Source organism: Gouania willdenowi, chromosome 8 (genome assembly GCF_900634775.1).
Source record: "Gouania willdenowi chromosome 8, fGouWil2.1, whole genome shotgun sequence".
NCBI classification, from domain to species: domain Eukaryota; kingdom Metazoa; phylum Chordata; class Actinopteri; order Blenniiformes; family Gobiesocidae; genus Gouania; species Gouania willdenowi.
Window position 1 is genome coordinate 24,882,511 of NC_041051.1, and position 12,332 is coordinate 24,894,842.

Consider the following 12,332-nt stretch of genomic DNA (forward strand, 5'->3'; position numbering starts at 1 on the left):
ACTGTGACATGATTCCCCAGTTTTGCGTTAAAGTATAATTGACAATTTTAATAGAATTTACATGGCAATTACAATCACAAAGTCAATTATCTAAGCTCAATTACCATTTAATTACGATTACAACAGCAACAGAGTTTGAAATTGCAGTTACAATTATAATTACGCCATAATTGTAATCAATTATCAATTACGCAATTACAATTATAATTGACCCCAACCCTGAGCAGCTCTGCCTGGAGTCAGACCTCCAACTGTCCAGTATTAGTAGTTTCTCTTTAACATGGTTGTAGAAGTGTATTAGAACACGTGTCTGACTGCGCGTGTGATGGTGGAACATCTTTTATTTCATATATCTTTGGAGGATGGGGAGGGGGCGGGGGGCATGTTTAGACAGTCAACTGCCAGTCTTCATCAGAGGCGTTCTGCTGATCGCCTTTGAAGTTTCCTTTGAAATTTCCTTGATTTCCGCGCAATAACATGTCAGGACATCAAGGTGGATTTTCTGAGGAACTGTTGTCTGAACAAACTAAACTTTTAACATATTATTCAAAAAGAAGACAAAAAGAATCTTGCTGGAATGAATAAGCTTCTAGACAGCTTCATAGACTTTCTGTTATTCTACAGAAAAAGGACTGGGACATATGAGCTTATGTTTGACATTTTATTTAAAAGTGTATTCCCTTATAATCATCGAGCTACAGTAAGCACCATTATGTGAATAACTTTGATTAAAGAGCAGAATCACAACACCTGAGCACGAGTGTTGTAACACAATGGGTTAAAAAAAACCAGCTCAGGAACGATTCCCTCTTTATGAAAAGTAACACATACAGTATCTCTGTCCTCACCTGAATCTAATCATGATCTCCCTCTCACCCGTCGCCTTGTCTCTGTCTCTGCAACACATCTCACATACTGTACATCTTAGCACATATCCACCTCCACCATGCTACATATTAGCTAATCACAATCTCTACCTTTCAACTGCCTTCTTCTTATCACAGCTATCATCACGAACACTGAATAAATGATCGTCGTCATGAAATCATACTGGTTATCTTTACTTATCAGTAGTTTTTACTGAGAAATATAAGTCACTATGTTGTTACAGAAGTTGGAAGGTCTGAACCAAAATAGGAATGATAATAGTTAGAAAATAAAAAGATACAAAGAACAAATGAATAAAGGGTTGAAATGAGACTAAATTTGCTTTGGGTTTGGAATGAAAAAGCTAAAATCAGTGTCATGCATTAAATCCCTTTCCAATAATCATATTGGATCATTTCAACAGTTGGTCGCAGAACTTCAGGGAAGATTTTTGTGCTCAGTGGTTGTATCCTTAATGATCTGTAAAAAAAGAGAGAATATAAGAGCTTAACATCGCCCTCCAGAGGAAGATGGCACACAGTGGAGGCTACACTGGATGGTTTTACCTCCCCATCCCTGGTCTCCACGGTTCGAACCCGGATGCTTCTTTTCACTTGAGCCTCGGGTGTTTTTGTGTCCAAATTGGTTTCTATGGAGAGAAAAAGCCTGGAGACTTAAATGGCTCCTAAAGTGATGACTTCCTGTGCCATTTACAGCAATACATTGTCATCTACCAAAGAAAGAACAGACTTTATAGACCTCCATCGATCATAATATCAAGGAAGGCTTACCTCTAAATGGCAGGTTTGAAAAACTCTGAACTGGAATGGTGATCCTAAATTAAAGAAAAGATTTCACATTTTTTTCATCATCACCACAGATAATGTGAGAAATTCTAACCCTATTGTCCAGCTCACCTGCTCTCCTCTCCCTCCAGTAGCTTCCTGTAGGTGGCGATCTCAATATCTAGAGCTAGTTTGACATTGAGGAGGTCCTGGTACTCCTGCAGGTGTCTGGCCATCTCCTCCTTCAGACCTTGGATCTCCTCCTCCAGACGGCTCACTGCATCCTGGTAATTGGCGGTTTCAATGGCGCAGCGGTCCTCCATCTCTCTGAGCTGGCGTTCCAGGGACTCGTTCTGCAAAAATAGGGAGAAAACCATGGAAGAACATTTTCAGCCAAGATCAAATAAGGAACCTGTGGCAACTGAAGTGGTTTACCCAAAGTTCTAGTACTTTTTAAAGTGTAACTAAACCCCCAGGTTTTGGCTGATCTGCTTCTAGAGCAGTTACGACATACCCAGTCTATGCTATAAAATCTATGCTATGGTAACTACCTTCTAAATACTCACTATACGTCTCCATTCACAATTCTCTCAATCCAACCGACTTACCACAGATTGTGGAATCCACAGGCGATAGTCTTTATAGGAGGGGCGGGGCTAAAAGTACTTTTTTGTGACGCACATTGGTGCAATGATGTCACAGAATCTCGTTCGCAAATTTAAATTGTAATAGCTGAGTTTCAACCCATAGAGGGTAGTCACTCTTACATTTTACACCAAAATACACCAAATTGAAATAGTTTAATTAAAATGTGAAGAGTTGGACCAGGATCAATCACCAGCACTACTTAATATCAATTTTTTGGAGTTTAGATACTCTTTAAATTACTGCTTCTAAGACAGAAAAATTATTTTCTAATTCTAAAACTAAAAAAAGAAATGAAGTTTAGGGTTAATAATGAGGACATGCATTGGGTTCATTTGTGTTAATTTTGGGTCAAAACCGTTGAAATGCTTTTGATGCTTTGCATTTTAAATATTTCAATGGGACAATTTGTTTAAGATTCATCTGCATGAGTCTAATTTGTAAAAATGTTGTAGTTGACTCAAACACGTTTAAGTTCCTGCTGGTATTTTCAACTTGTGTAGTCATGCATCCCAATCTTAATGAGTGAAACAGATTGGCCAGTGATGGGAAAACAGTTAAGGAAGCAAGCTGGTAACAAGATGGTCTTGGGTTCAAATCCACTATTGGACCTTAACTGCTTCCAGGATTCTCTTGAAAAAGAATGAGACTCTCCTGGATAGTAAAATTATTGATTTGGTGCAGCTAGGGCTGGCACCATAGACAGTGGTCATGACTCAATACGATAAAAAGTAAATTTGTGGGATTATAATTTCAGGAAAGGAGGCGTCTCTTCTGGGTTTAATTTGTAAAAAAAAAAAAAGACATTTTTGTGTGGAATTTGCATGTTCTCCCAGTGCTTTCCAAGGTCATTCAGTTTCTCCCACCATCACAACATGCATGTTAATGATTTGTTGATGGATGTTCAAATGTGCTCCAGTCAACCCTTCGCTCTGATCTTTCTCCATGTCATTGGATAATTACAAATAAATCATTGTAGGGTATCATGGAGACACCACAGACTGAGTCCTCTTGGACTCACTGTGCCACGGAGAGCTTCCAAGTCACAAGTGGCAGCTTGGCACTGGCGGCGATATTCATTGGCTTCCTGCTTGGCCTGACGCAGGGCTTCTGCATTTCGATTGGCGGCATCTGTGAGGTCAGCAAACTGTAGAAAAATACTTGGTTGTTACAAATGAAAGATGTTTTGCATATTTCAACACCCAAAATGGTGACCCCTGACCTTGGATCGATACCATTCCTCCGTTTCCTGCATATTGGAGCTGGCAATGGTTTCGTACTGGACCCTGATGTCCCTCAGCGCTGCAGTCAGGTCTGGTTTGGAGACATCCAGATCAACGTGGACCTGCTGAGTCATGATCTGCTCCTGCAGCTCACGCAGCTCCTGGAAAAGGAACAGAGTTAGTCACGTGGCTGAAGTCATTCCTTTCTTTTACCGTTGAAAGTTGTGATCGGACCTCCTCGTGAATTCTCTTCAGGAAGTTGATCTCGTCTTGAAGGGCATCGATCTTCCGCTCCAACTGAACACGGCTGAGAGCGGCATCATCCACATCCTACGGCCAAATCACAATAAGGAATGCACATTGGACACCTAAACATAACATAACTAAATAGATACAGTACCTGTTTGAACGCGTTTAGGCTGTTTTCTGCATCCTGCCGCAGTCCAATCTCCTCCTGCAATCTGAGGGACATAAACATCAGTTTTATCACTACATTAAACACAGGATAGATAATTGTCTCGAACTCTATTCAATCTGCTCATATACTGGATACATTTTTTTGTGCTCAGTTTTATTTGTATTACAATTGTATTATTTGTCATTTTAGTTTTTGGAGTTGGTTTCTATCTAAAGGAATACAATTTCATATGTTTACTGTATGAGATATGAAATTTGGCTTGTTTGTTAATGATAAGATCATTGATTTTGTTGTGAATAATATTGTTTTATTAAGTAAATATTATATTTATATCTAAGCCTAATTGTACCCACTGGAGGAACGAACTTAAACGTTTTGCTAGTTCTTCATCTTTTTTTCATGGCAGAAACTTGTTTCTTTTATGAAATTGGTTCTTTTTTGTTTTGTCCTTTCTGTCTTTTACCTTGTCTATAATCTGTATTAATGTGAAAAGGTGCCTTTTTGTTTGTATCTCTACTTGTTCAAAAAAAAAAAAAAATACAAATTAAAAAAAATACTTCACCGCCTTCCTGTTTCAGCGTCACATGACCAGTGGAGCGTAACTTGATTGGCTAGACGTTGGATGATTTGATAGAGGGATCAATTGCTTCTCCTTGGTTATCCAGATGTTGACTGTGAATATTTTTACACTGAATTTTTTTGGACATTGAATTAATTTACATTGAATTTTTTTAAACATTGAAAAAAATATCAAAAACATCATTGGCAAAAAAAATTAAGTCTGATTAAGATTCAAAAAAAAAAAAAATCAGCGTTAAAAATGTGATGTAAAAAAAATTCAGTGCTTAAAATTTGAATTCAAAATCCGATGGAGCAGATTTACTTCCATATGGTTCCCAACCTTTTTTGGATCGTGACCCTATTTTGACATCAAGAATTTCTGGCGACGCAAAATAATTTTTTTTTCTAGAAGTAGTTTTTGATCATGTTTTAACTCAGATAAAAACATTTTTTTTCTACATTTTATTTGAATTAGATTCACAAAATGAAAGTATAGAAATACAGTTGTTTAAGATTGTGTGTTGTTATAATTAAAAAAATTAATAACATTAAAAAAATGCAAAAAATGTATTTTAATTTTGCAAAAATTTCAGGCAAAAACACTGATTTAGTGGCTTTTGAATAGATTTATTTCTATAGTTTTTAAGCATTTCAGCCATCCCAAGTATGGGACCAAGACCGACACTTTATTTGTTCATTTTCCTCTTTCTCTTTCTCAAGTACCCCATGTCGTGCCATCGCGTATCCCTAAGGGTACACGTACCTCCATTTGAGAAATTTTGATCCAAAACACAATAAAGGAAGTAAAAAATTGTTTTTAACACATTATTAGTTTTTGCTTATGTTTTTCTCCCCATCAAAGCCAAAACTCATTTGTCAGAACAATAATAATAAAGTGTCCATCTAAGAATTGTTGTTAATTGCTTTTTAAGAAGGACAAAAAAATGCCTAAACATTTTTTAACAACAAAACCCGCCCATTAAAGGCTTTACGTGAATCCAGTCTAAGGACACCATTCTGATCTTGAGGGTGGAGCTCTCCCATCTTACATGTTTTTAACATTCTAATGAGACTTCTCTGTTGAGCAGATTGGAATCATATTAGAGCTGCTATCAGGGCTGCAGTGGGGCTCAGCTGAAAGGACGACTCACGCATCATTACACATCTACCAGCCCAATCTAACAGCCCAAGACTTTTCCCACGGGATGGAGTAATCACACGCTCGCTCACACACACACACACACACATACTCGCACGCAGGTTTGAGATAGCAAATGTACAACTTCTAGAGTTTCCCAAATTTATGAGGAGTAGCAGAAACTCTGAGCCTGGGTCATCAATCCCTCCTTTTTACCAGGACTAGGAGCTGCTAACTGTTCAAGGGAACGTGAGGTTGATGCATCACACCCATAGAAAACTCTCACTAATCCTGAATATTGATATTTAATTTGATTTTTTCCACATGCTCATATTTAGAGGAAGAAACTGGGTAAACTGTCAAAAGAACAGCGTTTTTGTGGTAACAGGGAACAAGAGAACATCTGCCACAGTCCTTTGGCTTTGTGAAGGCAGGTCATTGTTAGAGCTCCATTCCTCCTCACTCATTCAATGGCAAGAGTTCAAGCAGGATCAAGTTTATAAAAGTAGGACTAAAGTTCACTCTATCATGGCACTTGGTATTTTGGATTTCGTAAATGAAACATGAAACATGCACCTAAAGTTCATAAAAGTTTTAAAAACAACTTCTTTTTTGTCCTTTATTACCTTTATTCAAATTGTGCAGAGGAATGTTTATTTGTTTCCACACAAAAATGAATGAATAAAACTTCGTGTACACAGTATTTCTGAAATGAATTGATGTGAAAATGTGTTTAGTTAAAAACTCAAAAACATCAAACGTTCAAGTCCAACTCCTGAATATTTCAATAGAGTCAGTAATAATGCCATTATTTTGGAGAATTTGGCTGATTGTTTTCTGTCATATTTCCTTGTAAAGATGTTTAACTCAAAGGAAAAACTTTTCATTTCCACTTAAGTATAGATATGTATGTTTGTATTTCAATTCAGCACTCAGAGGTAGAATTTTAGGTTCTCACACAGATCTCAAATCAAATGATTTTTTTTAATTCATGTGAATTCTTTATATTCTTCACGATGAAATGTTCAACATATACGAACCTCAACTAAACTCACGTACCCATGGCACTACAGGGGATACTTAAGAGAGAGTGGAAAATTAACAAATGAAAGCATTCAAATTATGGGGTTTTATAATGTTTATTTTTAGTTTAAAATTATAATAATAATAATGAAGGTAGTGGTCTTGATTAGAAAAAGAACTGAAAATACAAGGGTCACTCTTGGTCTTAAATCAGGGCAAAGATGATAAAAACTATAGCAATAAATCTATTCAGGAGGCACTAAATACTGATTCTTTCCACTTATTTACAAAATCTGATTCTTTAAAATACATGTTATCACTCATTCATTCCATCTTTATGCTCTATAGTTGTTTTTTCACAGTATTCTGAATAAAATGTTGTAAACCACTGTAATAGATCAATTACTGTAATAGATCAATTACTTGTTAATCAAATTTAGTTTGCATTTTTTATTTAATTTTTTTAAATTAAGTCAAGTTTTTTATTCTATAAAGTGCAGGAATCTCCAAATTAAAACCAAGAAACACCAACAGATATTAACATCCTGATGATGTCCACTGTCACCACTTACCTCTGCTTCACTGTTGCCAGGTCTGCTGCAAAGTTGTCCCTCTCGATCTCCACCCGAGCCTTTCCGTTGGTGAGTCCGTCCACATGCCGTCTCAGCTCCCTCAGCTCCTCCTGGTAAATGTCCCCCAGCCGACTGGGCTCCTTCCCCTTGAGCTGGTTCAGCTCAGCCACCAGCACCTTGTTCTGCTGCTCTAGCAACCGAACCTTCTCAATGTAACTGGCGAAGCGGTCGTTGAGGCCCATCATCTCCATTTTCTCATTGGTGCGCGTCTCCTTGAACTGGGCCTTTAGCAGGGAGTCTGTGGGAAAATCCAGCCGGTCCACCGAGCCCCCCAGCAGCAGGGCCGAGGTGGAGCCCAGGGAGAGCCGGGACAGGGGGCTGGAGTGGACAGTACTGCGAGGGGTGCCATGCCAGGATAGTCGGCTTGAGGGGAGGCTGCCATATCTGACCCCCGGGCTGCTAGAGCCCTGGGGTCCAAAGCGCTTTCTGTATGAGGACTGGACTCTCTGGATCTCCATGATGGGAAATGGGGCTCACACAGGGCACAATCAGGGCTTTTATAGGAGGAACGCAAACACTCCACAAGTCCAAAACAGAGGGGCCACGGGGTGGAGTAGGGAGGAGGGAGGGAAGCCATTGAATGGGAATAAAAAAGGAGACCAAAGGGAGGTTTGCATGACACTCAGAAAGCAGCGCGCCAGGGATTGTGTGTGCTCGTCCACTGAACTCCAAACATCTCTCTCTCTATCAGTCTTAGTCTCACCCACTCTTTTTTATTCTGCTGCTGCTGGTTAATAAAAAACAATGTTAGTGACAGGCCACAGCCACTAATTCAACCCGACCACACATGAACTCACACAAACACAAAATCGGAGGCTGATCAGAGAACTTTCTGAACAGGGAAACTGCAGATAGAACAAACAATGAATGGAGAGAGAAAGTTGTTTATCCAATGCTTGGTAGTAGATGTTTCCAATGTTCCCTCAGTAAGCCTGCAAGATGAATGAGAACAGAATTTACAATTGCACTGTGTGTGGATTAAGGGGGTTCATTGCCATTCTTCTGACTATACAATACAGTTTGCATCACATTCACGTCGTTTGCATGTCACAATATGATATAACCTGACATATCCCAATACTAAACAATATGATATACAGTACATCATTAATGATGTGCCAATATCAATACTAGTATCAGGAGGGGACCCGATATAGCAGCAAAAGGCGGGTATCAGTATCGGCAAGTACTAACTATTAACACGCTGACGCTATTTACAGCATCAAACGCAGCGCCTTATGTTTTTCTCTCTCCCGACTCTCATTTCTGCGAAACACGTATGTTTACGTGTTCAGTGCATGCCGAAGCAAGCCATCAATATTGGCCCAAAGCTGCCGCTCTGAACCAATCGCGGTGTTGAGTTTTCATGCTGCCAAAAAACAAACGTCTCTAGACGACAGAAAATGTTGGCAATTTCGAGGAACTGATTTTCAGGCAAAAAACAGGTCAGTATCGCAGATACTATGCAACTGGGTATCTGGACGGCATCGGGACAAAAAAAAGGGCATCGGAACAACACTGTACATCACGATATATATCGCAATATCAATAATTACAAATTTCTCCTTTACAAGTACAAAATAGTATGAAGCACAATTTATTTCCGATTTTCTAACTTGCGAGAACAAGTAAATGGTAATTGGTAACAAACTGCAATTCAATTACCAATATAAAAAAAAGTGGTATGTTTATCAAACTGTCAAATTAAAATTTACAAAAAAAGTTCGGTTAATATTTATAAAAGTGCCGAGTTTGTTTTATGAAAATAAAGTGCAATCGACATACAAACTAAAATACTTTAAGGAGTGAGGTAGTTTAACAAAGTCTGATGTGGTTCACTGACACCTAGTGACAGAGCGTTTACGTGCCATGCATATGTTTTTTTGTTAAAAAACAAATGCATGTTTTTTCTTTAAAAAACATGATTAAAAAAAGGCAGTGGCTATCCGTATAGTTGCCGTATCAATATACCGACATTCTATCCGTGTGCAGCGCCCCTCATTGGCCAGTTTAGGTCACGTAATAAAGTCAGTCATGGCCGGTTAAGGTCACGTGACTAAGACTAAACCTAATCGTAAACCTAACCCTAAAAACTGTTGCGATATAGGGTTATAACCTAACCCTAAACCAAACACTAACCAAGACGCTACGTGCGTGTACTTTGGTAAACGTACCAATAGCACCGGCGGTTGTCCGTACGGCAACCGTACGAATAGACACTTTTTAAAAAAAAGATAGATTTGGACATTTTTTGGATCGAAACGATAATGGTGCGGTGAAATATCGCGATATGTCGCCGAATCGTTTTTGTCTTACACCCTTAGTGTGGACTTCAAAAAGAAGAGGAACAGCTGTGGGCTTGGTTCCTTCATCTTGTTTGACCGCTTTTTTCAGTATAGTTACACAACAAGGACCTCACCATAGAAATGATTTAGTTTTAGTTTTAAAAGTTTGCACCCTTATTACCATGACTGTGTTGGATTTTTAAAAACAAGTGTGATGGAAGTGACTAGATTCAAAAAGGTATTTTTATTATGCTGAAATTGGAGCTCATTTGCAGCATTTTTATATCTGAGCTAAAGGGTCAATCTTTCTGTACATGAATCATGTTTACCCTGACACAGCTTGGATTCAAATAAGTTCAGCTGATATGGATGAACAGATGGATGGATGGATGGATGAATGAATGGATGGATAGACTACAATCAACCCCTGGACAACATAAATGACGTCTGAGTCCAGGCAGGTTATTTGAGGTCCTGCAGCTTTCAAAGATAGACGGATGGATGTTGGAGTCAGAGAGGTAACGTGAAGACAGACCCTGTGTTTCCAAACCATTTTCACCCGTTCCCATGACAACCAGCGGGGCCAGCGACGTCAGAGCTGATCTTTGCCTGTGTTCTCTTTAAAGTAAAAGCCAATTACTTAGACAAGAAATGACAAGGCTGTTTTTTCCTTTGCTAATAAAAAGAAGAAGTGTTAAAAGTAAACACAACCCTTACTTTGGCAAAAAAAAAAAAAAAAAAAAAAGTGCAGCAAAGTATTCTGGTTAAAGTTTTCTAACTCTCCTTCTTACTTTAGTAAAAGTAAAAAAGTACACAATCAAAAGATGTAATTACCTACAATAACATACATTTTTTTTACCTAAAAAGGTTCCAGGACTAGTCAAGCTTATTACAATGGCAATTGTATTTTATGCATTTCCAGTAAAAACAATAAAAAGACATGTACTTTGTTTTAAAAAAAAAACTAAAACACCGTCAAAGTAATAACAATAATTGTAATTCACATCAAAAGTAAGTGCATTAATTTTATAAAAATTGTGTTAAAGTATCTTTATGAACTTGTGCCATATGCATTGTTAATAGAGTGTGAAGCACTTTGAGATGACATGTTGTAATTAGCGCTATATAAATAAAGTTGAATTGAATTGAAGTTTGTTTCGGTTCTAGCGCTAAAATACTTTCATAATACAAAGTATTACATGTTTACATACAATAATATTTGCCTTTCTTGTGGTTTAAAAAGTGTGGCAGACAAAACGTCAAGGATTTTTGTGTTTAATAAACTGTTCAGACACAATACAATATTTTGTACAACTTATTTTAGAAATAGTCTATTTCCACAAAATTATTTATGTCAGAATCAAATCCTGGCCAATCAAGTACTGTAATGGAGGAATCACTATTCTGTATATAATAAGTCTGTTTGCTTATTATAGAGTTAAGAATAACCAAAGATGAAGAATCGCTGGTTTAATGCACACACACACACACACGTTTATCTAATGTTTACCTTGAGCAGGCATTGAAGGAAGAACCCTAGAGTCCTTGCTGAGTGATAACTCAAACTGCCTTTCCTCTGGGTGTATTTGTACTGTTGTTTAGGTGAATGTATGAGATCAGATGGAGCGGCTCAGCAGGGCCCTCAGAGACATGTTCCTAGGAGCCGGTTTTAACAACCAATTCTGCTGCAAAGCAAAAAGAATCCCAGATGAATTTGTGCACAGTAAATGACTTCGAGTGCCACATGTTTGACTAAATCTGATCAGAAGTCGGGGCTTTAATTTATCTTGTATTTGGTATTTGCAGGATCAAACTTGCACAAACAGCACCGTTTACTCACTGAACTCTTGTCCATGTACAGATAGCAAAACAGCAATCACTTAAAGGACCTCTTTGTGTTGGGGTCATAAAATCACAGGCAGTGACAACCAGTCGTACAGGGAGACACTGAATATTGCTTCAATGACTCAAAGATTTGGCATCTTTGAGTTTGAAATAACAATGCCACAGTGTCTGGAATACCAATTGGTTTAAGTTGATGGAAGTCAAACAAGATAGCTCTCTGGCCGGGACTGATTTGTTTAAAAGACTTCGTCTCCAAAGGATTTACGGCGTGCTTGCATCATGTAGTTGACATTAAGTGATTCAGACCTCTGGATGTTTCAGACAATCCCAAGCGTTGCCTCAGATTTGGTCACTGAGGTAATTCGTCCTTGTGATTAAACCTGCACACCAAGGAAGAAGAAAAATAACAGTACTCTCCTAATCTTGCTACTGGAGGCCCTGAGGGGCCAAGTCAAACAGCTGATTCATGACATGAGCCATGTAATGGGGCTGAATCTTAAATCTCTGCAGTGATCTCAGGCCAAGGCGCCATGGCTGCCAGCTACGTTTGACTGTTCTCTGGCATTTTACACCCACCAGCCCCAATGTGAACCTTTCAGCTTCCATTTGTCCAACAGATGACTGCATATAGCCCTAACCAGTGAGTCTCTGCCCCGCCTTTCTCTCTATACTTATTTTCCACCATAATTTACAAATAAATTCTTTAAAAATCCTACAATGTGAATTCCTGGAATTTTTTTTCACATTCTGTCTCTCACAATTGAAGTGTACCTATGATGAAAATTACAGACTTCTGTCATCATTTTAAGTGGGAGAACTTGCACAATTGGTGGCTGACTAAATATTTTTTTGCCCCACTGTATGTATGTATGTATATATATATATATATATATATATATATATATATATA

General features: G+C 38.2%; 1 protein-coding gene across 1 annotated transcript; it reads right to left on the minus strand.

Moving 5' to 3' along the window:
- Window positions 1-647: 647 nt before the first annotated feature.
- Window positions 648-7,752, minus strand: gfap (glial fibrillary acidic protein). The gene is made up of 9 exons (XM_028454642.1): window positions 7,233-7,752; window positions 3,921-3,981; window positions 3,755-3,850; window positions 3,520-3,681; window positions 3,319-3,444; window positions 1,785-2,005; window positions 1,659-1,702; window positions 1,434-1,516; window positions 648-1,347 (listed from the first exon to the last, which is right to left on the minus strand). The coding sequence occupies exons 1-9, from the start codon at window positions 7,748-7,750 to the stop codon at window positions 1,306-1,308; spliced, it is 1,353 nt and encodes a 450-aa protein (XP_028310443.1). The 5' UTR covers window positions 7,751-7,752; the 3' UTR covers window positions 648-1,305.
- Between the last annotated feature and the right edge of the window lie 4,580 nt (window positions 7,753-12,332).